Source organism: Camelina sativa, chromosome 18 (assembly GCF_030686135.1).
Source record: "Camelina sativa cultivar CO46 ecotype springtype chromosome 18, ASM3068613v1".
NCBI lineage: Eukaryota > Viridiplantae > Streptophyta > Magnoliopsida > Brassicales > Brassicaceae > Camelina > Camelina sativa.
In genome coordinates this window covers 17,062,880-17,089,454 of record NC_141897.1, presented here as the reverse complement: position 1 = coordinate 17,089,454, position 26,575 = coordinate 17,062,880, and the positions used below count along the sequence as shown (strand labels likewise).

General features: G+C 37.4%; 7 protein-coding genes and 1 non-coding gene across 11 annotated transcripts; 5 read left to right on the top strand and 3 right to left on the bottom strand.

The window, feature by feature from the left end:
* The first annotated feature begins 257 nt into the window (after positions 1–257).
* On the top strand, positions 258–329 carry TRNAM-CAU (transfer RNA methionine (anticodon CAU)). The gene has a single exon. It is a non-coding gene; the product is annotated as a tRNA-Met (tRNA).
* A 296-nt stretch (positions 330–625) lies between these two features.
* Positions 626–3,268, bottom strand: LOC104761504 (putative folate-biopterin transporter 4). Of its 2 annotated transcripts, none has more exons than XM_010484593.3 (7): positions 2,976–3,268; positions 2,572–2,699; positions 2,255–2,476; positions 1,712–2,161; positions 1,430–1,627; positions 1,205–1,342; positions 626–1,118 (listed from the first exon to the last, which is right to left on the bottom strand). In XM_010484593.3, exons 1-7 carry the CDS (start codon positions 3,054–3,056, stop codon positions 854–856), a joined length of 1,482 nt encoding a protein of 493 aa, XP_010482895.1. In that variant the 5' UTR covers positions 3,057–3,268; the 3' UTR covers positions 626–853. The 2 variants fall into 2 exon arrangements, with proteins under 2 accessions (XP_010482895.1, XP_087355393.1); XM_087499267.1 differs by having other exon boundaries at positions 2,820–3,205.
* A 164-nt stretch (positions 3,269–3,432) lies between these two features.
* Positions 3,433–5,030, bottom strand: LOC104761503 (uncharacterized). Its single transcript, XM_010484591.3, has 2 exons — positions 4,706–5,030; positions 3,433–3,841 (listed from the first exon to the last, which is right to left on the bottom strand). The coding sequence occupies exons 1-2, from the start codon at positions 4,863–4,865 to the stop codon at positions 3,561–3,563; spliced, it is 441 nt and encodes a 146-aa protein (XP_010482893.1). The 5' UTR covers positions 4,866–5,030; the 3' UTR covers positions 3,433–3,560.
* Positions 5,031–5,174: 144 nt separating this feature from the next.
* On the top strand, positions 5,175–7,102 carry LOC104761502 (uncharacterized). The gene is made up of 2 exons (XM_010484589.2): positions 5,175–5,442; positions 6,316–7,102. Exon 2 carries the CDS (start codon positions 6,396–6,398, stop codon positions 6,936–6,938), a length of 543 nt encoding a protein of 180 aa, XP_010482891.2. The 5' UTR covers positions 5,175–5,442; positions 6,316–6,395; the 3' UTR covers positions 6,939–7,102.
* A 2,189-nt stretch (positions 7,103–9,291) lies between these two features.
* On the top strand, positions 9,292–11,377 carry LOC104761501 (septum-promoting GTP-binding protein 1). 3 transcript variants are annotated; one of them, XM_087499266.1, is made up of 6 exons: positions 9,292–9,939; positions 10,045–10,162; positions 10,293–10,392; positions 10,496–10,535; positions 10,900–10,983; positions 11,105–11,377. In XM_087499266.1, the coding sequence occupies exons 2-6, from the start codon at positions 10,084–10,086 to the stop codon at positions 11,273–11,275; spliced, it is 474 nt and encodes a 157-aa protein (XP_087355392.1). In that variant the 5' UTR covers positions 9,292–9,939; positions 10,045–10,083; the 3' UTR covers positions 11,276–11,377. The 3 variants fall into 3 exon arrangements, 2 of the variants coding, with proteins under 2 accessions (XP_087355392.1, XP_010482890.1); XR_763207.3 differs by having other exon boundaries at positions 9,477–9,935; positions 10,904–10,983; XM_010484588.3 differs by having other exon boundaries at positions 9,478–9,935.
* A 134-nt stretch (positions 11,378–11,511) lies between these two features.
* On the bottom strand, positions 11,512–14,940 carry LOC104763462 (cytochrome b561, DM13 and DOMON domain-containing protein At5g54830). Its single transcript, XM_087499264.1, has 2 exons — positions 14,585–14,940; positions 11,512–14,488 (listed from the first exon to the last, which is right to left on the bottom strand). Exon 2 carries the CDS (start codon positions 14,445–14,447, stop codon positions 11,715–11,717), a length of 2,733 nt encoding a protein of 910 aa, XP_087355390.1. The 5' UTR covers positions 14,448–14,488; positions 14,585–14,940; the 3' UTR covers positions 11,512–11,714.
* Positions 14,941–16,272: 1,332 nt separating this feature from the next.
* On the top strand, positions 16,273–19,788 carry LOC147923006 (uncharacterized). The gene is made up of 2 exons (XM_087499265.1): positions 16,273–16,741; positions 16,839–19,788. Exons 1-2 carry the CDS (start codon positions 16,730–16,732, stop codon positions 18,060–18,062), a joined length of 1,236 nt encoding a protein of 411 aa, XP_087355391.1. The 5' UTR covers positions 16,273–16,729; the 3' UTR covers positions 18,063–19,788.
* Positions 18,081–19,689, top strand: LOC104763461 (uncharacterized). The gene is made up of 4 exons (XM_087497864.1): positions 18,081–18,860; positions 18,943–19,034; positions 19,089–19,545; positions 19,645–19,689. The coding sequence occupies exons 1-4, from the start codon at positions 18,081–18,083 to the stop codon at positions 19,687–19,689; spliced, it is 1,374 nt and encodes a 457-aa protein (XP_087353990.1).
* Positions 19,789–26,575: the final 6,787 nt, after the last annotated feature.

Here is a 26,575-nt window from a genome sequence, read left to right as displayed (position 1 = left end):
ATCATCGATCATTGCAAGATCCTCGTGGCCCTGCCCTGGGATAAAGTGTTAAAACAGGAGTTTCAGTACCAAAAATATCACATGTATTGAAATTCTCAACCCAATTCCTAGCAACTCATCCCAGAAACCTTTGTTTGAAACTAGAGGATCACCTCCAACTTTTAGCACACAAGAACTGAAATTGAGCTTTGAAGGAAATATTAATGTTGATAAATAATGATGTTAAATTTATTTTATGTAAGGGGATAAATAAAAATATCAGAGTGGCGCAGCGGAAGCGTGGTGGGCCCATAACCCACAGGTCCCAGGATCGAAACCTGGCTCTGATAAATTTTTTTGATTTTTTTTGTTTCTTTTCCTGTGTAAACCAGTTTGGCAATTTCAAACCTCAATTAACTTAGCGAACTCTGTAAATGGCCCATTACATTTCACTCGCTCTTCCCCCAAAGTTTAAAAATAAACTGTTTTTATTTTTAGAGAAAAAAACCACTAACGTTAATTATGTATGTGATTTTCATTTTCTTGTCAATAACTAAAAACAAAAATAAAATTGTGGTATGGGTTCGTTTTGGATTAAACAAGAACATTTCAATAAATTTGAATCTATTTTTGGCTCAAACAAAAATTGGAAAGGTAAATTCCATTGCATATTTGGATTGAAGTAAGATTGACAAGAAAAAGATGTGGCTGTATAATAGTCTTTAGTATTATATAACAACTCTCCACTGTGTGTCTAATGTGTGGCAATTCCAAGCCGTTAAGAGCGTCAAAAGCCGATGAATTAATCCAAAAACTCTAATCTAAAGCTTTTCTAGTGAGAAATTTTAGCTTTTACTCTCTCTCTCTCTCAGGCCTATGATGCAGATACTCCTGTAGCTTCCTTTGGAATCAAGAAAAGAAACATAACAGGAATATAAGTGCAGAACACTTGAATGGCTAATCCCATAAACATATTATCAAAGGACCCTGAAGATATTCCCAGAAGTGAAGCCAATCCTGCTCCCATGAAAGACCCAACTGTGTTTCCTAGGTTGTTTATTGACATAAACAGCGCAAAGAGTGTTCCTTCGATCCCAGGAGGACATAAACGACCAGACAAGATCAAGAACGGCATGAATCTGAAATTTAAGCAAAAGCATGCTTATGAGATTTACAATTCTTCAAGGCCAATTCTAGAGGAAATAAAGATGGGGAAACAACGTACTTGAGTTGATTGATGGCATCGCCTAGAGCTGATCCAAAGAGCACCATTGTCTTGTCTGAAACTCCATAGCCCACATTTGCTCTTGATACTAGAACCATATCGAGGAGTATCGTTATAGAAATCCCGATGTGCGCAAACCTGTGATGATGTTTTATTGATTAGATCTTTTTAAGAAGGAAAATACTGAGATGCAACGATGTGTGTGGAAATTATATTTAGACTTACAAGAGAGACTTGCGTAGAGTCATATTTGTCAGATACCGGTTGTAGATAAAGGTACCAATCATGAGACCTAACCAACCAACAACACGGGCTGTTCCTAGGAAAGAAGCATCCAATTGCAATACCTCGGTTTGGTAATAGAACATGACGGTAGAGAGATTTGGCACAGTGATATGCGCAATGAAAAACCACGCCATTGGTCTGTAATATTAGAGAAAAGTAAAAATGAGAAAGAAACACTTCAAGACATTCAACTTACTCAAGGAAGCGTATTGGATATATTACCTCAAAATGATCGGTTGCTTGAATGCTCGGACCAAGCCAAAAGTGGCTGTTTTCAGTGACTGGAACCACTGTGAAGCTAAAGACTTAGACTGCTTCTTATGTGTCTCAGACTTTCCATTGGAAGCTCCTCCTTTTTTACCTTTCTTCTGCCCCTTCCTTCTTCTTGTATTGGACTTATTGATATCTCGATAGTTATCATCGTTGCTCATCTTGCTTTTCTCTTCAAACTCGTTAGAATCCAACATCTCGGGGACTGGTTCATTGTTAGCAGGGATTTCTTCAACCAGAGCACATGATAGTAACTGTAGCACTGGTAGTACAGTGAAAAGGAGGAATATTGTTTCTATCTTCAAGTTGGTTAATGCATAGCCTCCCAATAAACTACCGCATATTCCACCCACAGCCATAGAAAACCATGAGACAGACTGAAGATCTCCAGCAAACGAGGCCCTGATATAAACAGTTAAAGAACATACAACTCAACGAATGAACTAAGTATCCTAAGTGTGCATTTATCAGAAACTAAAGAACATAGAATCATACTTTTCAAGTCTCACAGCTTCAGCTATCATAGCATCTACCACAACATCAGCCATAGCTGATCCAAGATTTTGTACAGTCAAAAGAATCATCAGATAAAGACTGGAACTTCGAGAGGTTGAATCTAGACCAAGCAAGAGCCACGGCACAAGAGATAGCACAGTCGATATCACCAAATACGGCGTCCTCTTCTTCCCATTAATCGGGATACAATCTGAGATAATCCTACCAAAATCACAAAAAAAAAAAAAAACATACATCATTACTGCAAAGCTCCAACATTCACTTACACTGTATTATTGGTGACGAAGATAACATACCCATATAAAGGTTTAATGCTCCATGGAAAGAAAGCTACAGAAAAGACAAACTGAGAAGCTGATGGTGATAACTGAAGCTTGTCTTTGAGCTGGTATGAAACAGCTGTCCACACAAACGATCTAAATCCCTATAAAATGCAAAAAAAAAAAAAAAAAAACAAAATCAATTTCACAATCCAGCAAAAACAAAAAACAAAAAAAATGCAGTTTTCTATATCTACACCCTAAGCTCCTCAATCATCACTAACCAAACCGATCTCAACAAATGTGCGGTGATCATCTCAAAACACACACGAAAAACAGAGGAAAACGCGATCATCCCAAAAAAAAAAAACGTATCAGAAGCTTCGAATTTGAAAATGCGATGAGGCATAGGAGTCATAGAAACAGAGAATGAAACAGACCTGAGTGAAGTAAATGAGACAAACGAGCCACAGAAACGCGAAGCCAAACGCCGATCGCAGCTGCTTCAACCAATGTATCATCTTCTTAATTGCAAAGAATCAGACAAAAACACGTTCTCAGCTTCTTCTTCTTCTACGGTTCATCAGAATCTTCTCCTCCTCTCCTCGTCTTCTCAATCTCGACTTCTCATAACGATTTGTGTGTTTTTTTTTTAATTTCCCAGATTTATGGGTTCCTCGTCGCAGAGAAGGACAATTCAATTTTTCAGTTGACTGACGCAAAGAATAAACATAAGGATATTTTCGTCTTTTCCTCCAATAAAAGCGCGAGACACGTCGTTCATCCTATAACATTCGGACACGTCATTAGTAGGACCTATTCAACATCATCTCTCCCGTTCTTTATCTCTCCCGTCACCGCCTTGTGAGACTAGTCTGCCTTTGACTCTGATTACGATTTTATTCTTCATTCTTTAAATCATTAAGACATTAATCACGCTATTTCATAATACATAGTTTATCAATCTTTCTCCATCATTACAACTTATACAAGGAATTTTTACAAAGAGTCTTTGAATTATTCAATCAGCAGTAAGAAGGTGCATACTGGGGACGATACACAAACGGTTTCACGGCATGGAAGTAACCAGACGGGCGGTTGTAAGTGAATTTGATTCCGGTATTGGTTTGGTGTAAGCGGTTGCAAGGAGTGTGGAAGCTGCTTATGGGTCTTGCAAGGCAAGCGTCCCAACGTTCGCTCTCTGGCATTGTCTCTGCGACTGTGTAGACACCTTTTGAGTTTGTGAAAGCTTGGTAGTTTACTACTTCTCCAGATTTGGTTATGCAGAGAACCGCAACCTCAGCTCCTGTTAATATATACACACACAAGAACGATTGAACAACAAAAACAACCTTACATTGGTTTAAGAAAGTAAAACAGTACGATTTATTAGACTAGCAGAATAGTGTGACATGTCTTCATCTTCAAAGTAAACACAGTGAGTGAACCTAGTGGCGTCTAAGGAATATGAAGCCAAGAAAATGTAGCCGAAAAAGAAAAGTATGATTATGAATAAGCTAATTACTAAGTTCCAGAGAGACATAGGGATGATACAAACCATAGTCACTTCTGAATCTGATTCAAGTACTTCAAAAAACAAAATATGAATCAGAAAAACTTGACAAGATTAGCATAACATAAAGCAAAAACCATTATCACCATCGGATGAATACAAAACATAAGCCAAATAACACAAGGATGATGAACATACCAAATTATTAAGTTCCAGAGAGACAAGAGATGATAGAAACCATAAACCCCTCTAAATTTGGTTTATGCAATTACTGAAACCCAATATGAATATGCAGAAACTGCAGACACACACTTGCATAGATATGCACTATTTGCTCAAAAAAGAAGAACAAAGAGTAACCAATAAAAGTTCGGCTATAAAGTGAACACATAGACTAATCTGTATAACTAAATTAATGTCTTCCGAGTCCAAAATTGCAGTAAGATGATGCTAATGTATAATAAAATTAACACCAATTTGATGTGTGAGAATCACTAGAAACAACTGCTATCGAAATAAACAGTAACCACTCTAAAGAACCACAACTGAAAACGTGAAGCCAGAGTTCTCTACACAGTTAAATCCAAAGAATTTACAATCGAACAACTAAAAACTGATTAAAGAGAAGTCACATATCAGAGAGGAAGAGAAACAAACCTTCAAGAACATGATCTTCTGGTCCGATTGAAGAATCAGCACAGACATCACATACAACTCTACCACGAATCTCGCCAGTCCACGCGTCGACACCAGAACCTAGAAAGATCGCAGTCATAACAAACAGACCCATCACGAAATTTCTCAACTTCGAATCCATGAAAGCGCAAAAGGTCTAATCTTTTTAATCTCTTCGCACTTCTCCCTGAGACAAAACACACGACCCTAGCAAACAACAGAACTTGTTACTGAATTGGCCGGAGAGCTTTACACCACCTACCTACTTCTACGTTTTGTCGGCAAGTTTTAAAACTCTCTAACTCAAAAAGAGAGTTCCAAGTACGTATAAATATGATACGATTGATAACTAAAGGCTAAAACTGTGAGAAACTCAATAGTTTAAGGGTTTTATTATAATTTGCATATTTTCCTTCACTGTTCATAAAAAGTTAAAACATTATTACTCTACAAGTCCAATAAAAATGATTTGAGCAATCTACTCCTACACTGTAATCAAGAAACGTTGACTAGTCGCTGCTTAATCCATCACGCTCCACAAGAAACCTCAGATTTCAAAACCAATCAAAAGACCTAAAGTTTTGATTTTTATTCCCATTCATATACCTAAAATGTTCAATGATGTTCCTAAGTCTGAATCCAGTTCGATCAATTACATCGCCGAGTTCTAAAAGTTTTGAAATTTGATTTCTTCTGCTCATTTGATCGTATATAAATCGGTAAGCTTTTTTGTGTGTGAGTCCATTCATTGGTGATCTGTTGAGATTATTAGCTTGGGGTTTTTTTTTCAATTAGAGGAATTTGTGTTTGCTCGTATGTGAATTTGACCCTTTGTTTCTTCGCTGTTGAATGTGACTGGTCAAGTTTTGAATCATACAAATGTCGTTCTCATGTTTGTTTTACTTCAAATCACTAATTTCTTTTTCTCTATGTAACTCTGTGTTTCTCTCTTGCTTTAGATTGATAGAGATTGGTTTTTGATATTAGATTCGTTTCTTTGATGACATTACATTGCTTCAAGTTCCAACCTTTTCAATTTCAATCAATCTGTTGAAACATCTAATTACTAAACAGTTGAGGAAGAGAACCAGTGGTATAGTAATGATGTGCTTCCAAGCTCTTATTCAAGTGTGTCATGTCTAGTACCTGTAGATAGCTTTAATGCTTTTCTTCGCAGCTTATTCGTATTGAGTTTGATCTTAGTGCTTTCGGTTTCATCTTTCTTCTTTTACATTAAAGCCACTGGATACGGCTTGAAACTGGTACTTTTGAAAGTCTTCGACTTTAGTTATGATGCAGTACAAAAATTGGTTTGTTCCTCTGGATTGTGCTTGCAAATAGCTTTGCAACATCGACTGTTCATTTCACATTAGTGTTATCTATGGAATTCTTAGTTCTTTCCAAGTTAGCTAAGTTAGAAACTTGAGCTACTGAATCGTTTGGCATATACCTTAATTTGAAAACCATGTATTCATCATTTACAAACTGCAAAACCCTGGTGACAAGTGGTTTTTTGCTTTGTGATATGCTGCAATAAGGTTACTAGTTCTTCTAGATTGATGCTTTGTTTGCTTATTCTGATTTGATCTCAGACCCGTGAAGCCGGACAAAACTCAAGAAGGTATCCTCTAAGAGAGTCGCAGAGGCGAAAGAAAATTGAACAACATTCATAATGGTTCAGAAGCTTGAACTGATCAAAGGTGGAGGAGGATCGATAAAAATAGGAGCAACGGGAACAGTTGCAACTTTAATGACTCGAGAGCTAGACTCCATGAAACAACCTTCACCTCAGACTCCCACAACAAGACCCATTAGAACAACTATCCCTGTCTCAGTAGACTGTGGCACATCTTCTTCAACTCCAAGGAGAACAAAACCAAGAAAATCATCAGATGAAGCTAGCAGCAGCAGCAACAACAACAACAATGTTCGAACACCAAAAGGTCACAATGCCAGAAGCACTCATCAGCTTTCAATGCTTGGCTCTGATAATGTTAGAACACCAAAGGGTCACAATACCAAAAGCAGTCATCAGCTTCCAATGCTTGGCTCTGATAATGTATCGTTGCAAGGAACCCCTAGAAGGGAGAAGAGAATGAATATTGTGGACATTGTAGATGTGAAATGCGGGAATCCGGATCGAGCTTGGGCTAACCCGATAACCAGTAGACTCAAGAAGCTTGGATTCTCTAAACTCAATGAGAGCATTGGTTAAGAAGAGCTCTGCAAATTTAGCCCTATACTCTGCCACATCTGGTTTGTATATCCGGTATGAATCGGTTTACACCAAATCACAATGTAAGCTTTCTTTGTCAAACCAACAATGTAATTGTAAACGAACCTTTGGTTATTTACATTCAATTTTGTTTTTGCATTGAACCAGTAAGTAACGTTATCTAATTTGTCTAGGTTCATCACCCTATATTATGGGATTTTAGCTAATTCACCTAAAATGAAATGACTATAATGGGTGGATACATAGAATAGACGCACTAAAATATGTGCTTCTAATAAAGAAAAGTAGATGAAACTGAGCTTTCGAGGATTATAGAGAAAATTAGTTTAGGTACGTTAGCACTTTGGCATTCTCTTTGTCTTCTATAATTCCGATTTTGGTAATTGAGAAAAAAAAAAAACAAGAAATTAAATAGATTTGGTTAGTTAGTACAAGCCACATCATCGAACTTGAATGTTCGGTAACAAAGACCTATCATCATGAGTTCCATAAGTTGATCAAGTCCCTTTCGATGCGCATCCACATGGTCCAACGCATCAATTGGTTCTTTCTTAATATTTTTGTATATAAATTACCTTTTAGAGATTCATCTTCAATATCTATAGTTAAATATACATATTGAACCAACTTACCGAGGAATGGAGTTTAGATTTTGTTATACTTATATATTGTGCTCATATGTTAAATCATTTATTTGTGGATAGTTTTGAACTGTTGTTTATAGTGAACGAGTATTATATTGATAAGATGTTTGATTTCTTTAATTTACGTATCAATGTACAGCTAATAAAAGAAGATTTAGTAAAGTCATATTTCAGTGGATTTTATTAATTTATTAAATTTTGGTTAAGAAAAATATCAAATTATTAACAAGTATTGAGATTAAATATTGTGTGATGTTAGACTCCACCAACAAAGAAATTACTAATATAGTATCATCAACCAACTCCAATTACAATAAACATATATACTTAAGTAAGTCAGAACTCTATGAAAAAATATGTGTTGTATTGTGATTCGGAATCAAAAACATTTTTAATTTGGGTGGTTCAAGCTAGTGGTTAGACCATTATCTTTATATGTATGTATACACCTATATATAATATTGGACCATGTATAAAGGCAGGACTAAAACAATTATGATTTTCACTTTTTAACTATATCATTTAGACGAAGTTTCAGATTGAAGATAAAGATTCCATGACAACAAACACGTTATCTAGATTCTTTCTACATTTCCAAACAAAATATACGTCTGAGACAATCATATATATAATATATCAAATTGTTTAAGAAAATTGTCCAAGATACAAAACAAAAGCTTTAACTATATCATGGTTTCGAAATACGTATAAGTCTCTCATCAAATTTAAACCCTATGTATATATCGACGTATAATAAACATGAAAACTAAGAAATATTGCTGAGAAAATTAAGGTCTAGAAGTGTTAATAAAAGAAGCAGCGAGACGGACAAGCCGACAACGGATTCTTCTATTGTGCGTGTGTTTGAAATGTCCCTATTTAGTAACTACAAAGCTATGACATTAATATTTTGATTTTCAAATCATAAATTTTTAGTTTGACAAAAAAAAAAAAATCATAAACTTTTAGATTCTATTGATCTTGATAGTCAATATAGTTTTCTTACGAATTGATTGATGTGGCTGTATCATTAGTTGTTCATAAACGAACATGCATTCAAATTTATATAAATGTTAATTAGATTGGAAGTAAATATTGAAAACCCAAAAAAAAAAACTGTTGAATTAACCCCTTGTAGCTAGTCTTCTAGAGATTAATAAATAGTTAAGTAGTGAACGTGACATAGATCCAACCAACGTGAAGTACATCGATGGTCGACCACATATGTTTTATTTACTTATGTCATTCTTTACTTACATTTAAAACAAAAGACAAAAAAAAATAACAAAATTGTTTCCTTCAACAGAACGTTTCTCAAGATTCTCGTGCCTTGTGTTTCAAATGGAGTTACCATTTGGAAACGGCTTTATCTTCTTCGACAACAGTCCATTTGAATGTAACGTTTTGTTTTTTCTATTCACATATATACAGTACATTGGAATTAATAGTTAATCAAATGAGTCCGCCACTGCAAATGACAAAACATTGTAGGAACATATAATATAGATGAATAATATTCAAATAAGAACAAACTATAGGACAATACTATCAATTAAGATTAATTTTTGACGAATAATCAAATGTTGACAGGGTGACAAAAAAAATCAAATCAAATCAAATGTTGACAAAAGAACAAAAGATGATGGAACAATCAAATGATATAACTAGTGAGCAGTGACACGTACACTTGGGGTTTACTCCATGGGTAGATGTTTAGCTCGTGAATTGATTATATTACCCTTCCATCACAACACGCAAAGAACTTAAAAGTTAAATCCGAAAGGCAAAAAACGCATCAAATTAGGGGTAGTTTCGGTGTTTCCCTAGAAGACGGGTCAACTACCAATTTCATATAACCGATAACTTCCAAATACACTGTGTAACATAAAGCAAAGCGAAAAAGAAGAAGATGTGAGCTTGTGAAAGCCAAAAAAAAAGAAAAAAAGAAGATCACATCTCTCTGTGTCTCTCTGTTTCATTAATGGCCGAGAAAATCAATGAGATCGCCGGAAAGATGACTCCGATCTGCCGGAAAATAGTTCACGTGAACATAAAATGGAGAATCATCGAGAAGGTATCAATCTTTGGAGATTTTTTTAGGTTTCTTTGGAGAAAACTCGTTTCTTGTTCAAGTATCATCGAAAAACCTATTTTTTACCGGCGAATCGTTCACCGGATTTCTTCCACTTCCGGCGACATCTTCGACGACGAAACTACGACCGAACCTACTGTTTCTTCCGGTAGAAGGTTTGGTTCAAGTTCGGATTCAGATTTGGTTAGTCTCAAGATCAGCTTATTAGGCGATTGTCAAACAGGGAAGACTACTTTTGTAGTAAGTATGGAATAATCTTGTTGTTAAACTTTAATTACTGTTTTATCATATTACTTAATTAACTTATTAACTCTCGTATGTTTTTTCTTTATTTATTTATATTTTTAAGATAAAGTATGTTGGAGATGAGAACCAAGGGTTCTTGGAGATGACGGGTTTGAATTTGATGGACAAAACGTTTTATGTTCAAGGAGTTACAATTTCGTTTAGCATTTGGGATGTAGGAGGTGAGTCTTTCATCAGATTAATATTTATTTAAATAAAAGATTTATGGATTGGTGGTTAATTAGTGAGGAGGAGTGTGTTGGCCAAATACTTTTTGTTAATTAGGAGATTATATTAAAATGATTATTGTAGGTGATGAAAGGAGGTCAAAAGATCATATACCAATAGCTTGTAAAGACGCAGTAGCAATCTTGTTCATGTTTGATCTAACCAGTCGTTCCACTCTTAACAGGTTTACTAATTTCTTCATAAATTTTCTATTAAAAAAAAGGTAATCAATTTTTTTTTTTAACTCTTGACTTTTTTGTCCTGTTTTGTTTGGTTTTGTTTTGCAGTGTCTTCGGGTGGTATAGCCAAGCAAGAAAGTGGAACACGGTACGTTTTATTATGTTTTTTGTTTAATAGAGATCCTTGATCTATCTATTTATGTTTTTGGTTGTTTTCTTGTTTTTGTTTTTGTCTCTTTACTTTGGATTTTTTACTTTAGAAAGTAACAAAAACCAAATTCGATTTGAGTTATACCATACATCTATCCCTCGATGTCAATTTTGAATAAAAAAATAATACTTTAAAGAACTATAAAAAGTTTTCGTTACCCATATTTTTTGTTTGCTTTAGTGTCGACCAACTTTTTTTTATTAGTTGAAATGCTTAATGCTTTATACAATTTTTTGGAATCTGATTCCAACGTAATGCTTTTCTCTAAAGGTATTTTATTATTTTGTTTTCTTTGTATCAGACAGCCATTCCAATTCTAATAGGAACAAAATTTGATGATTTCGTTCGTCTCCCACCCAATCTTCAGTGGACCATTGTCACTCAGGTATACCAATCATATTACTTAATCAATTTAGAGACCCTTTTCATATTTTACGTTTTCATGATGGTATATGAATTTTTGGGATAAGTTAATTAATTTATTTTGGTTTTGTATGATACATTAGGCAAGAGCATACGCGAAGGTGATGAAGGCATCATTGTTCTTTTCAAGTGCTACACACAACATAAATGTGAACAAGATCTTCAAATTCATTTTGGCTAAACTTTTTAATTTGCCTTGGAAGATCGACAGAAATCTAACCTTAGGTGAACCCATTATCGATTATGATTCCTAAATTAGTCTAGCTACTACCATTTGTTTCTTTCTTTTTAAAATTATTGACCACTTTTGTACATAAATTCTTAAAAATTAGTTGAACGTAAATCGTTTCTACAAAGGTATAGCAAAATAGTGTTAATTTTATGCATTTTCATGCAAAACTTGTAAAACAAACTGTTACCAACCATAAAACCGACAATTTCAAACAAACCGAAGCTGAACACTAAAGAGTGAAAGGCTCGAGCCAAGAAATACTCAAAACTAGTATATATATAACTCAAATCTGCTCAAACGTATACAATTCTGATGCATAGATACAATATATCGACCGTTGGATTTTATAAGTAAAAGACAAAACTCCTCTTGCTTTTTTTCTTTTTTCTTGTTCGGTAATGTAAGAAAAAAATAAAGATAAAACAAAAAAAGAATCAGTAAAAAAAAAAAAGTAGTTACTATTATTTCAACGGCTCTAACTGAATCTCCATCTTCCCTCCATTTCTATCATCATCATCTTTATCTCTGAAACCACCTCTTGAGTCTATTAGATCAATCGAATCATCTTCTTCAACATTCCCCAATACCCAATTCCCTCTGCTCAGATTCCTCGCTCTTATCCTTCCTCGTTCCCTGTACTCCAAATACGCTACAGTAACCACACAAAGGAAGACCCATAGACCAAGAGCCAAGTTTAGCCCGTCTACGTTCTCCGCTCCATTCCGTTCTCCCAAATGTTTCATTCCAGTGAAAAGCGCAACAACTCCAACTACAACAGCTGATTGACCAACGATCGAATGAGAATACTCCCAGATTAACCGCTTCGAAGAGATTAGTTCTCCTTGAGCAGGTTTCGCAGGCCTTAGCCAAGCGTTCACGGGCTGAGCGCAAGCTAAAACTATGGCTGTGAAACCAAACTTGACGTGCGTTGAACTGAAGCTAAACCCGTTAAGCTCAGCTACTGCAAAGAGGAGACCGAGGAAGACAATGGCTAGTCCAGAACATTGAAGGTACATATGTATCTTGAACCAGCCATCACCTTTGATGTGTTTCAGATATCTAGCGGATAATATCCCTCCGGGAAGTAGGATTCCCCAAGCAAGGAACATCATGAATCCATGAACCCCTAGGACTGGTCTTAGATCTTGATCCGCTTCTGCTGACCCACGTGTTAACATTACACGGACAGGTCTCTGACTTGTAACCGAGTGCATGTTTCTCTCAGTCAACTGACCATCTGTCCATTTAGCACCCATTGCCCATATCACTTTAAGAGGGGTTGTGGGATCGATCATATTCTTACATTCTGGTCTATCTCGATGAGTGCATGATGGTTTTAAGGGACGTGTAAACTCCAGTGTGATGATTCCTTCTTCGGATTTGCATCTCACGTATGTCATATTTTCAGTTGTAGGATGCACTGAGGAAGCGGATGCTCCATCAATCCAGTAAGTATTTACATGCCCTGTTCCGTTTCTGTCAAACCAACCAACATAAGCATAGCTGTTTGCCATTTCGCTACCGAAACCAATTGCAAGATATCCACTTTTCTTCTCACCGCGAGCTGCGATCGATATCGAATCCCCTACTATGGTCCAAAAGAACTTAACTTGCTGATCATCTAGATTAACACTGTTGTTGTACATATCAGAAAGTCCCCCGTCAACAACCTGAACCTTCCAACCCATTTTCTCTTGAAAAATCGAGTGGTAATAGAGTTCGTCAGGTGTGTTTCTATTAGGAGCCCACACCAGCTCCGACGGACTCGCCAGTACTCCATGAGTTTCTTGCCCACCGGCATAGATCGTCTCAGTTCTGTTCCTTAAAGAAGCATTCCCACCAAGAAAATCTGAAGTTATGTAGAAAGAAACGTCGTGTCCTGCTTCTATTGAAAACTTCACAGGAACCCCTCTCTCCACTTTCAACACAGGCGCTTCTTTCTTGTTAATATACAGAACCTTGGAAGGATTTGGAGGATTCGGATAATGCACAGATGGTCCAGCTGTGACAATAAGAGGTGCATTGGCATCAGCAATGATCACATCTTGATCATACTTGTTGTCTGCATCCAATGGTCCCAAACATTCATCCACATGATCAGAAAGATTAAGCGAGAAATGCCCAAAATTTTCAGATTCCACGCCGCCGTGGTTCACAGGGAGATAGTAAGGATTAATAACATCTGGTGGTTTTATCACCCCAAGTGCCCAAATAACTGTCAGGTTTTGAGTTGAATTCACAGGAAAATCAAACTTATTATCGCTATCATTCAACGGTCTCCTATACCTAACAAACGAAACTCCATCTATCCTATGCCCGTAAACCAGTTTTGTGTTATTCACCGAAGAACCAACTGAATCTGACCCTTCATACACAGTGTCAGGACAAACCCCAGAAGCTGTACCTTCCTTCACAGAGCAAACACTAGACTCCGTGATATAAAAATCATCAGCAAAAGGGAAGCCATCCTCTCTAATCCCAGTAACCACAACATCAGCATTCAACATCAGGTTAGATGTAGAGTTCGGCTTAGCCCAACCAAACGCCATGTAATTCAGTAAACCAGTTGTAGCCTCAAGACCAATATCAACACAACCTTTCTCTGCATTCAAACTCCACCTAAGCCTATACTTGTCAGAAAGCTTCTTACAATTATCAAACATGGTAGGAGCCTTAAAGAGCTCGCTGCTGCTATTAGATTTCCCCTGAGAAACATCTTTGCTCTCTGAAGGAGGTGGTTCAGCTTTTGAAGAAGTAGTATCTGATTCAGTTCCATCAGAGAGCAGAACATGACCAAAATCAGAAGCAGTAGGTAAATCCCAAACCGAAACAACTCCTAACTTATCCCAAGTAACATTACCAAACAACCTAACGATAAAAGACGAGTTTTTGAATGTTTGATTAAGCTTCTGATCAGAGATAACGAAGCCATCATTAGTCATATTCTCGAAACCAGCACTCCTTGCACCCCACCAATGAACATCAGAACCAGAGAGCATATCGAAACGAGAAACCCTAAACGAACAATCATCAACAACAGTGAAAACCCCACGAAGCTGGTGCTGTAACATCTTGAACTCAGACTCTTGCCCAACCAATGAGCTCGTATTGGAGCATTCTTCTCCAATTGCAGAGAAGAGGAAGAAACCCAACAGCACGAGAGACCTTAGAAAAATTGGTCTTTGATGGCACATGGTTGTTGGGTTTTGTTCAAATTAACAAACCAAACCCAGATCTGCAAACACAGCATATATAACTCAACTCGATGAAGCTTCTGATCTGGAAAACCAAAATCACAAATTGCGATAAAAAAAACTTTTGATTTTTATACCTTAGATTTGATAAACAGATCTTCGAAATCATGAATGGGTTCCTGCAGATTTGAAGAAAGATCCGTACTTTCGATTTCAATCTGAGAGTTAAAGTTTCGATTTTTTTTTTCTTTTCTTCTTCTGATAACCAAAACAGCTTCAAGGATCTTTTCTCGCGAATGTGGTTTTCGCTTTATGAGTTAAGATTTTAAATTGACTAATGTGATTTTTTAAGTAACCTTTTTTTTATATACATTATGATGCTTTTGTTGAACCATTTCGACTACAAATATGGTAATTTAACCCAAAAAAAAAAAAAATCGTTACGTACACATGTACTGCAAATTAATCACTATTAATCTCTACAAAAAAGAATTGTTTTAATTTTCTTTACTTCTCCTTTCTTTTACAACTCTTTTATATACTATTCACTAATTTTATTTCATTGTTCATTCTTGATTTCTATGATATTTTCTTTTCACAGTTTCTATAATGAATCCGATCGGTGAATACAAATGACAGTGTAAACTTCATTCTCAATATTGTGTTTGTCTGAGATGGATTCTATTGCTAAAGTGTTGAGAAAATGTTTGAACGATCCAACGTAACTACGTAAGTAAAGAGGCGGTCTTGAACACAAAAGGAAACACAAGTTTTATTTATTATAGCAACGACGGAGCGGTTCGAAAACACTGGAAAATATGACAAACACATGCACAGATAAAACAAGGACAGAAACCACAAACCAAATTAAACCACAATATAAGAAATTAAACATGCACGCACACACACGCATTCAAAGCTAGAGTGAGGTCAATGACCAGGTCCTTGTGTGCCTTTCAAAGGCCTGTGGAACGGAGGAGATTTATGGAAATGTCAGACATGACCAGGACGACATTTTTTGGGGTATTTTTTACAAAATGCGCGACAAGTTTTGGGGTATTTTTTACACATAACGACGAGCCGACAATAATCGGGGTCTTTTATACATATAGCGGGGACCCGACCGACAGGAGGAGGTATCGGGACATTTGGGATATCACCGCGATGACAAAGAGGTAATTTGCAGTTTTTTATACGGTTGATAATCCCACTGCCAATAGAGCCACTAGGATGGTAAATCTCTTCTGCACCTGCACCACCCAAAAAGCATTACATTATATATTACATGTGTCAATGTTTGTTCATTTTAGTGCTCATTTGTTTATTTATGTACGGAATAGTTCCAAAACTCAAACCAAAATCAGGATCAAATACAACTACAAAAATAATAAAAACCTAACTAATTAACGTAAAATGACACTAAATAATGACCTCGGAACATCTAAAAGACCAAAAGACTCACTTTGTTTCTTGGCTTCCTCTTGTGCGCCAAGGGCTTTATCCATATGCGGAAACACAAGAAGAAGGAGACAGAAAACCATTGAAGAGACCATAGAAGATGTCATCTTAAATTCTTAATATTACCTTATTTTGCTTATTAGTGTCGCTCATGCTTATGCGTTTATATAGGCTAGGGAGGTGACAATTAAAGAAATCTAAGGATATGGTGGGGATAATATAGAAAGGCTAAAAGACAAAGAAGATGAAGAAATATCTGGACAGTCTAGCGAGAGACTTAAAGCTTATAGTCATCGACGACTTAGTTGTGTCACTTATGAGTCTCGAAGTTTTGGTATTATTATTCGATGAAAAGTCTTCAATCGCCAAATTAGCCATGCATGTGTTTGGTTTGTGGGTCTAGTACAGTAGTACTCCATTGCATTGGATTCTCATCATGTTACTTACTTCCTTACATATTTCTACTATTTATAGTACAGTAGTACTCCATTGCATTTGATTCTCTTCATGTTACTTACTTCCTTACATATTTCTACTATCTTAAATAGCACCCAGACCCATTTTCGTGTTGAGTTCTTTCAGGAAAACCTACTTTCAAAACTCCCTATACTTTGTCAAGTTTAATGCTTATGTGTCCATGTCCCTTTTACATTTTTGTTCTCATACAAATAGAAGGTAAGTGGTAAGTAAAAACTTACCTTACTTTATGTTGCTTTATTCTCCACCGTTGGATTGTTTGTTGCTTATTAGATTGGAAGATGAAATATTGTTTGTGGATAAGAAACATAAGTGGAAGGTAGGGTTTTTGTCCCCGTGAACGAGACATGGCTGCGCAGGTAGGGTTTTTAAGGTTTTGTGGATAGGATCGTATAAATTCAACTTTGTATGTCGTTCGTGGATGGCTGTGATATTAAGCTGTGATTTTTAATGCAGGGTGAAGATCTTTTTTGCTGTGTGGTAATATCCGGTAGCTGGAGCTGTTCTGAGGACGGTGTTTGGGGATTCACAGTTGACAATAAACTTTTGTCGCGTGTTGTTCCATTGTCTGCCACCACAACGTTAGGAGAGTTAGAAGTTTCGGTTGTTGGGGAATTCAGTTTGGTGGAGAAGAAGGCAAATCTGAGTTATCGCATCCCAACGTATATGGATTTGACGACGGGGGTGAGGACGCCTCCGGTGGTTGTGACAACGAATTTAGGTCTTGAGTATTATATTGAGATGCTTAGGGAGAACCGTGGGTTGAATTTGTTTGTAACATTTGAGGAGGTTAAGAAGAGAGGAATGACCGACGATGCTGAGGATTCCTATTTGAGAGAGGAAAGTCGCAAAAAACGTAGTTGGGGGTCTTCTGGTGCACTTGGTAATATCATTAGTGAAGAAGGGTTTTTAGGAGAAGCATCAACAGCAGGTTCAAAGACATTGGTTTTTGAGACAACCCAGGTGGATGAAGAATATATGGCTGAGTTGGCAGTAATTGAGGGGAAGATAAAGGGCAGTAATGGTGAACAAGTTGGAATTGGTCGTGGCTTGACAAGTACACAATTAGGTTGTGTGGAAGAATGTGTCGGAATGGAAGATAGTTTTGAAGATGTAGAGGAGGAAGAAGATTATGTAGTAACAAATGTAGTTGTGACCCCAAGAAGCTATGATAAAGAGTTTTGGGGGAACTTCATTGGCGATCAGTTTGGTCGGGTGAACGTGCTGGAGGTTATGTGTAACACAAACTCCTGTTTTGATCACACTATGTTAGTTAATGGAGCTGTTCCTTTAAAAGAGGAGAGTAAAGTGAGGACAAGTGGTGGGTTGGAACAGGTCGGAAATGTTGATGGTGACTATGTTGATATAACCACGTGGTCAAACGATCGTGGACAGGTCCCTGGTCCTGTAGTGGATGGTCGCAAGCTAGAAGATATAGATGACGAGGAGTTTGATATTTCTCCTTTGTTTGACGACACAAAGTATGTTAAGGAAGAAATACCGGATCTGGATTTTGAGGATGATGGGAAAGGTATCTATAAGGGTAAGGTATTTGCAAACAAAGAGGATTGCCAGATAGCTTTAGCTATATACGCCATCAAGAACATGTTTCACTTCACGCAGACGACGACCAAGAAAGAGTCGTTTGTAGTTAGTTGTTCTGGGGATAGGTCTGACTAGAGGGTACTAGCTTGTGAAATGAAGGAATCTGGCTACTATGTGATCAGAAAAGCTAATCTAGAACAAACATGCCCAATAGAGACGAGGAACAAGTACCTAAAGAAAGCGACCTCGAGGGTGATTGCAGCCGTGTACAAAGTGAAGTACAATGATCCTACTAAAGGACCGACTCCTTTGGATCTCCAGCAGATGGTATTAGAAGAATTGAGGGTGGATGCGTCGTACAGCAAATGTTGGAGGGCGAAGGGGAAGGCTCTGGAGGGAATATTTGGTTCTGATGATGAATCTTACGAGGATCTTCCTTGTTTTCTCCATGTTCTAAAAGAAGCAAATCCTGGTACTGTAACCGATATTAAAACTGAAGTGGTTGAAGATGGCAGAGAAAGGTTTCTGTATATGTTTTTGGCTTTTGGGGCTTCCATAGAAGGTTTTAAGAAGCTTAGCCGTGTGATTGTTGTGGATGGGACTCATCTCAATGAGAAGTATAGTGGAGTTCTTTTGACAGCAAGTGGCCAAGATGCTAATTTCCAGGTTTTTCCGCTTGCTTTTGCTGTTGTGGACAGTGAGAACGACGACGCTTGGACGTGGTTTGTTGAGAAATTAGAACGAATCATTGCGGATAGTAAGAGCTTGACCATAATTTCAGATAGGTGCAGCTCAATATATGTAGCCAAGAAGAGGGTGTTCCCTTTGTCACATCATGAATCTTGCATAGTACATCTAGCCAGGAATGTTAATGCGAAGTTTCATAGTAAAGGACTTGTAAAACTTGTGACGAATGCAGCGTTTGCCTATAAGGTAACTGGTTACCAAGAAATTTATAGACAAATCAAAGCCAAAAACGCCAACTGTGCCGCTTATCTGGATAAAATTGGAGCAGCTCATTGGAGTAGGGCTTATTTCCAAGGGAACCGTTACAATTTTGATGACCTCCAACATTGCAGAGTCTCTGAACAATGTGTTAGGAAAGGGGTGAGGCTGTCATATTGTTGAACTACTCAAGTACATTCGTGCGATGTTAAGTAGGTGGTTTAGTGCGAGACGCAAGAAAGCTGGGAAGCATAGAGGGTTGACTACGCCGGAGGTTGATAAAAAGATGCAGAAGAACGTGGTTGGTGTTTGTGGTAGCAAAGTTGGCAGTATATCTAGTTGGAGTTATGAAGTGGTTGGTTTACTTAACGGAAAGCACCATGTTTTGCTTGATATGAAGCAGTGTTCTTGTAAGCAGTACGATAGGCTCAAAATACCATGCGGGCATGCATTGCTAGCAGCTGATACGCAAGGCATCCTTTATGGGACTTTGGTGGGTGACTGTTACAAGACAGAAACATGGAGAGGGACTTACGAAGGGGTAATTAATCCTGAACTGAGTGACGCTGATATTCCTGTTGAAATCAAGAATTGTGTTTTATACCCTCCTAAGGCTCGACGACCAGCTGGCCGTCCAAAAGAGAGTAGGATTCCTTCTGTTGGAGAGTTTCGTGTAAGTGGACTCAATGTGTGTAGTTGTTTCTTATGTTTCGTGGTAGTGTACACAGATTAATCGTTACCGTTTAATTCTGATGTGTTATGTTGTTTCCAGAAAAATGGGGTCGTGAAAACCAAAGTGAATCGTTGTGGTAGGTGAAAAATGACGGGACATAATCGAACAAGTTGTTCGAACCCGTTGCTATAATGATGATTGTAGAAAGTTGGATGGTAGTGACAGAGAACACTTTTTTTGGGTTTGTTGGTGTGAAGGTAACCGGTTTAGGAGCGAATAGTATTCAACTGGGTGTGTCCTGATTTGCTGGTTTTTGTGGATGTAATTGGGAACACTATTGCTTACATTGCTACTTACAAAGTAACTAGGTATCCATTGCTGCTTGTTTTTGTGGATATGGTTATTTTTTTTGGTCTAATAATTAACGACTATTGGAAACAACCCTACTAAAATATAGTCGAGATGAACGGTTTCGTTTGTTGAACTCTATTGAAATGTAATCGAGTTGAAAGGTTATTATCCACGTGGTTGGTTTGTTATGGTTTGATGTTGAACTGAAAGTAATAGTATATTAGGGTAGTTGAACTGAAAGTAAAATTGTGAGTTCTATCCACAAAATGTAATCCATATGGATATCGAAACCAACTATGTTGTATCCACATAATCGTTATCCACTTGTACACTAATGTGTGGGTATTTGTGTTGTATATACAAATATCCAATAATCTAGTATAATAAATATACTTGAACATGTGGATACCGATTAGTCTAATATTTACTACCACTAAGTGACCACGTGGATGGTTTGTTGAGGATTAATTGAGTAGGAAAGTTAAAGGTATACGTGCGTATAAATCTGGAAAATATCAATCCATATGATATAGATCACACGTATTTAAAAGTACGAAAAATGTATTGTACTTTTATTATTGGATACTGTCAAAATTCCAGTATTTTGTTTCCTTGTTCGATTGATAACGACATGTTTATTTCCGTGTGGTTAACTTCATGTGGATAGATATGTTTCCTTTGTCTATAAACCTACTCACCTAAATCCTATTGTTAATTGTCCTCTTAATATAATATCATCCCAATATACAGCATTGACGTGGTCACTCCGTGGTAGCAATTAATATAGTACTAACACATTATCCATGTGGATTAGTTGGAATAGACAGAAGTTAGCTTCATAAGGAGCACATAAGGGTTAGGAAACAGAGCACAACGCAAGGGGAAATATGGTTCCAACATACAACATCGTCGATGCTGGTACACGTTTGAGAAGGACCATACATTACCTTCAGCCTGTGGGTGTTTTGACAAGGAGGAGTGACCGTGAAGCAGAAGAGGAGCCAATCCGCGAGGCTATTGAGAAACTTAATGTAGAGGTTCGTTTTCTTACTTGTACAGTTCCAGATCTGCGAGTCAATATGGTATATTTTAAAATTTTGCGGTGGGTAATACTTGTGGATACATTTAAAGGCACCTCTGCGAAGAGATCTGCACATCCTAGCCCCTATACTTGCCAAAATAGTGAGTTTGGTATCTCAAGATGGTGCGATGGCGCTGAAAAACTGGATACTCGCTGGTCGCGCGGGCATGAAGCTGCTTTGTCTCCGGAGACACTTTCATCGGTCAGGTTGAACCGAGATCCCGAGTTTGTGAAATGGTCAAGGCCTTCGCATATCTACTATGATTTCTTTGGAAGGTGTCTGGACGAGAAGAATCTGTATGCGTTGTATGTGAGAAGCTTGTTCCTAGCGTTTCAATGCCTTCAATTGGAAGAGGCAATCGAATTGGTCGGTACGGTCAAGATTGTGTACCCAGTGGCTGAACTGTTGTGGATAATGTTGAGTATTTGCGCTGGCACTCTAGATATGGATGTCTACTGGAACTTTAAAAAGATGTACGGGTTTGCTCAAACAGAGAAAAATGGCTGACTCGTTGAGGTACCACATCTACATCATCGGACATCAAAGAAAAAGCACATACGAGAAGACTTGGCGTTTTGAAGATTTTCCAGAGTGCATGTGGCAACACGACGCTCTTGGTGAATACAACGAGGAGAGATACATGGAGTGTATCTACTTTTACCTAGCAAAATATATAAAGTATTTATCCTAAGTTATGGTAATCAGGGTGTATTTCTGAATCAAGTTTGTAACTTAATTCGTACTTATCCTCATTTAACCATCCATATTTGATTTCAAATTTACTAAAAGACATGCAATATTTAAAAATGTTGATATCCACATGTTCATTATTTATTGGTTAGGAACATATGTATTTACAACACACGAAGCCACAACTAATGTTTTCTAGCTCTTATACGTGGCAAATGATATTAGACTCTTTCAAATATTTAAATCCGTGTGGTTAATAACATATGGATAGATAATTTTCGGACGTATAGGCACATTCCCACCGACAAATAGTAAACTTTTCTACGAATAAAATCAACAACAAACCATCCACGCGGTCTCGGTGACGTAGTTACTATTAGAGTATAGTGTGTCCAGGTGTGAACACATTTCAGAGTAATTGAAGTTTAGATTTTTGAGCAATTGAACTAAACGTAAGTGGGTGGATGACGATTTCGTGGATACTAATAGTAGTTATCAGTTTGTGAAAACATCTAGAATATCAGTATCCATATGGTTGACATTATGTGTACATAAACGTCAGAGGTATCGTCTCGATCTCTATAAATTCATTGCATCGTTTCGATATCTCCAAATTCATTAAATTGTATCGTTTCGATTTCAGAGGTATCGTTCCAATTTCTTTAAATTCTTTTTGTCGTTTGGCTCTCTCTAAATTCATTGAAACGTTCCCTTCTCTTCGATAATTACACCTATAAATAACCTCTCAATCTCCTTTTACTCAATTCCATCTATTTTTTCGATAATTGCACGTAGAATTTGTTGCGGTTGCTTTCATTTGGAGAATCGAGCTATGGCGGGAGAGAGTTCCAAAAAACGTCACAAACGCATGTCAAAGTGGGAAGACGAAGCACCACGCCCAATTACCATGGCCGGGGAGAGTTCCAGTGAACGACCAGAACGGGATGCTGACTTCGAGTGGGAGGAGGAAACACTAGAGGCCGTGAGCGAAGCCTTCAGTCAGACGAGAGCCGTGGTTAAGGCGGAGACAGCTGATCGCTTCAAAGGAATTCTTCATATGATTAAAGATCATACGAAGAAGAAGGAAGAGTCTACGGCCCTCCTGCATCAAGTCGAATTAATCGACGCTCAACTCTCCCAACTGAATCAAATTTTGGGACAACAACTTGTGGACTTCGAAGCAGAGCACAAACGGTTAGAGGCGATGAGAGAAGTTGCGGCGGAGGACGCTAAGCAGTGTGGGGTTCTTGTTCCTATTGATTGGTCTAAAGTTGGTGTTCGTTTCAACGAAGAGTAATGAAAGTTGATATCTTAATAGGATTTCCTATTTTTCATCAGTTGATATCTCATGTATGGATTTACTATTTATCAAAACTATGCTGTAATTTCCTACTTTTCATCATTTAAGCATCCGTATTTAGTATAAATTTTTACCAAGTTTTTTACATATCCAGATGGAATCGTCATGGTCTGTAGTTATGTTTTGTATGTGAAAAGTTTATGGTATGAATTTAAAGAGGGAATACAGACTTACCGGCATAGTGCCAAGGATATCAATCCACACCCATTTTAAGTACAAGGACAAGAACATGTAGATATCTAAATACGTGGACTAAAAAATTGCAACAAAGTATTATAATTTGATTCACAACGATGTCCCAATTGAAAAAGTGTTTGTGGACTAGGACATGTGGATATCTGAAGATGGAAATATCTGATGTTCTCTTTTTTGTGGATACAAACCTTTGTCTTTATAGCACTAGCTAGAACTAAGGTTATCTACACCTTTTACGTTTCAAACTAGGGCAGAGTACCTGTGGGTAGAGATACACTGTGGATAGGTGTGTTTAGATATCCTGTAGAAATGTGTGGATTGATATCTAATTTTAAAGTTTCGAATGCTCAAATTAGGATTCTACCCAGTTGTAGATTTTGGATACCATACATAACACATCTTACAGGACAGTAGTTTCAGAGGATTTGAATGGAAAATACAGATAACAATTTAAAGCAATATTGCTTACAATCCTAAAGGAAAAGCATTATATCTCTAGATAGGTAGAAGAAGATACACTCGATACACCTTTCCCCATTGAATTCCTGTAGCGCCTTGTGTTCAAAACAGCACATTGGCACATCTTCAAAGTGCTAAGTATCAGAATAAGTCCCCTATCGCTTTGGCCTCATAATGTAGATGTGGTACATTAGAGAGTCAGCCATCCTATCAACATCACCAAAACGAGACTTCTTCTTGTAGCTCCAGTAAAAATCCATATCCAACGTCCCTTCGCAGCTCTTCAACATAATCCACAACAACTCAACAACTGGGTACACATGTTTAATGGTACTCACCAATGCGATTTTCTCTTTCAAATCACAGCATTGGAAAGCTAAGAATAAACTTTTCACATAAAAAGCATAAGGATTTTTAGCGTATAAACACATCCCAAAAAAGTCATTGTACACAGAATCAGGTCTTGACCACTTTACGAATTTGGAATGGCGATCCAGCCTAACCGATGATAGTGTTTCCAACGAGTGAACTGCTACTCTACCTGCACGCCCTACGACAAGCCAGTTCCTCAAATGTTTGATGCCATCCTGAGCTACGAAGCTCACAATTTTCGCCAGAATTGGTGCTGGGAAGTGTAGATCTCTACGTGTTGGGATCTGTAAGAGCGAGAACAAGTAGAAATATGAGATCTTCCATTTATATTAAATAAAGGATCTGGTTTCCTACACGTATGAGTGGCCCTTAAGTAAAAGTCTAAAAACAAGAAAACAAACCTGAGGATTCAGGCGAACAAGAGGTTCGGTGATAGGTTCTTCCGCTGGTTGGCGGTCACTCATACGTGTCCGAGCACTGTGAGGACGAGGGAAATGTCTTTTAGGTAGTAATCGACCATGTACACATTTACCATGAGAGCAGTTGTGACAGACGATTTTGTACGCCGGAACCATTTTCAGCTATTTCCTAACATATACAAACTATGTTTATATAAAAACAGACTATGATATCACTCCCAAGTAGCCCTAAAGACTTACTGTAATGGCCTCCATCAATACATAAACCACGTGGACGCAAACATGTAAACTTAATTCCTAGGAATCCATTTGGATACCAGATAATGTTCAATCCAACAAGTGGAAAGGAAACTGTTTTAAGAATGTTGAATCCACAGCCACTAGCTGAAAAAATACAACTTATAGAAGTCGCAAAAATTGTCTAAAATACTCTAAACTAATTGTAAACATACTCTTGTTAGTGTTAGGGATTAGTGAGTATGTATTTATGTGGATTTATTAGGGATAGAATTTTAAGATGTGGGTAGAATATTCGAGTAAACATTGATGTGGATATTGCATAGGGCTCGAGTAACAGTCATTCTATATTGTGGTCATAAGGGTGCTTGATTGATGGAAAGTAGTAAATTAACTGCACGATTAAAAAGATACAACCTTAATAGGATACATTGTTCTAATCAACGTAATCCACATGGACAATATATTGTGGTCATATAAGTATTGTTCGAATTTCTGTTACAAAGATAATAGTCGTGGCAAAATTAATGCAGTTGGTTTACACATCTCCTAAAGCTAACTAACGGAGAACTCCAAGGGGTAGACGATAGTGCTCCTACGGTTGTAGGCCCAGAAATGTAACATCACGACAGTGCTCTTAAAGAAGCATTTAATGGATAGGTAACAGAGCAGACGGTAAAGGGAGAAAGTGATTTTTGTGATTGAAATACTGTCAATACGATTAAAGTTCTGACAAATCTTAAAAAGCTAGGCTACCAAAAGGAGAGTTCCACGGAAAACGACAGTACTTGTAATTAGCTATCCACATGGTATTAACTACAAGGATTTTAATATCGAAGTCACACTGACTATTTGAAACATTATAAGCACACAAGTTCCTATCCACGTGGACAGGATTTTGTGTGCCAATAAGTATTGTTCGAAGTGGTGGCCAAATTAAATTCAGTTGGTTTACACATATTTAAAAGCTCACCGACCTAAAGTTGTCACCGTATATAAAGGTTATGAACCTCGGCACGCCACATAAACGAATTGTAAGCAAGATTATTTGTTGTTGCTGATGGGAAATACTCAGCGTTATGAAGAAGCTGTAATAGTAAGATTCGTTTTACTTCTTGGCAAATAACATTAATCTAACTATGTAACTTTAATATACCACACATTAATTATGTTCAGATCGCTTCCAATACCGAGTATCACATGCCACCCGAGCTCCTTGCAAAAGTTGCTGCTTTTTTGGGTGAAGAAGGTGTGGACGCGTTGAAGAATTTGTTAATGGCTAGTAAACAAGGTTTGAATGCGGTTTACTCCAAGGAATGTCTTGCAACCGTGCGACTGGAAAAGTCCGAAGATCTCGTGTGGTGGTCAAAGCAACACTCGAAATACTATTGCTTCTTCTCCAAATGCCTTGAAAACGACAATCCGTACGCAATCTGGGCGAATAATAACAAGGGACTTGTTTACGGAGATTTCGTCCGTGCTTGTTATAGTGCTCAAAATTGGTCTCTCTCATATGTAGATGGGGAAGCTATTGATGTAAGTTCAGTAATGGTGGTCCATAAATTATCACCACCGAAGACGAATTATAGAGTGGGTCGTCCAAGATGTCCCTGTTGTGCAAGAGCGAAGACTCCTAAGTATCATTTCTCAGATGTACCAGAATGTTCTCATCATTTTCACCTCTAGCCGACCGAAATAGCTTCTTATTTGATATAACGTCTCGGGTTGTTTTGTTTGTATCAGGTTACTCCTTTTAAAATCAACTAAAAATTATGATTTACGTGAAGGTTCCTATCCAGAAAACTATAACCATGATTCTATATCGAAGTGTATACAAGGTGGATTTTGCAGGCTAAAAATGTTGA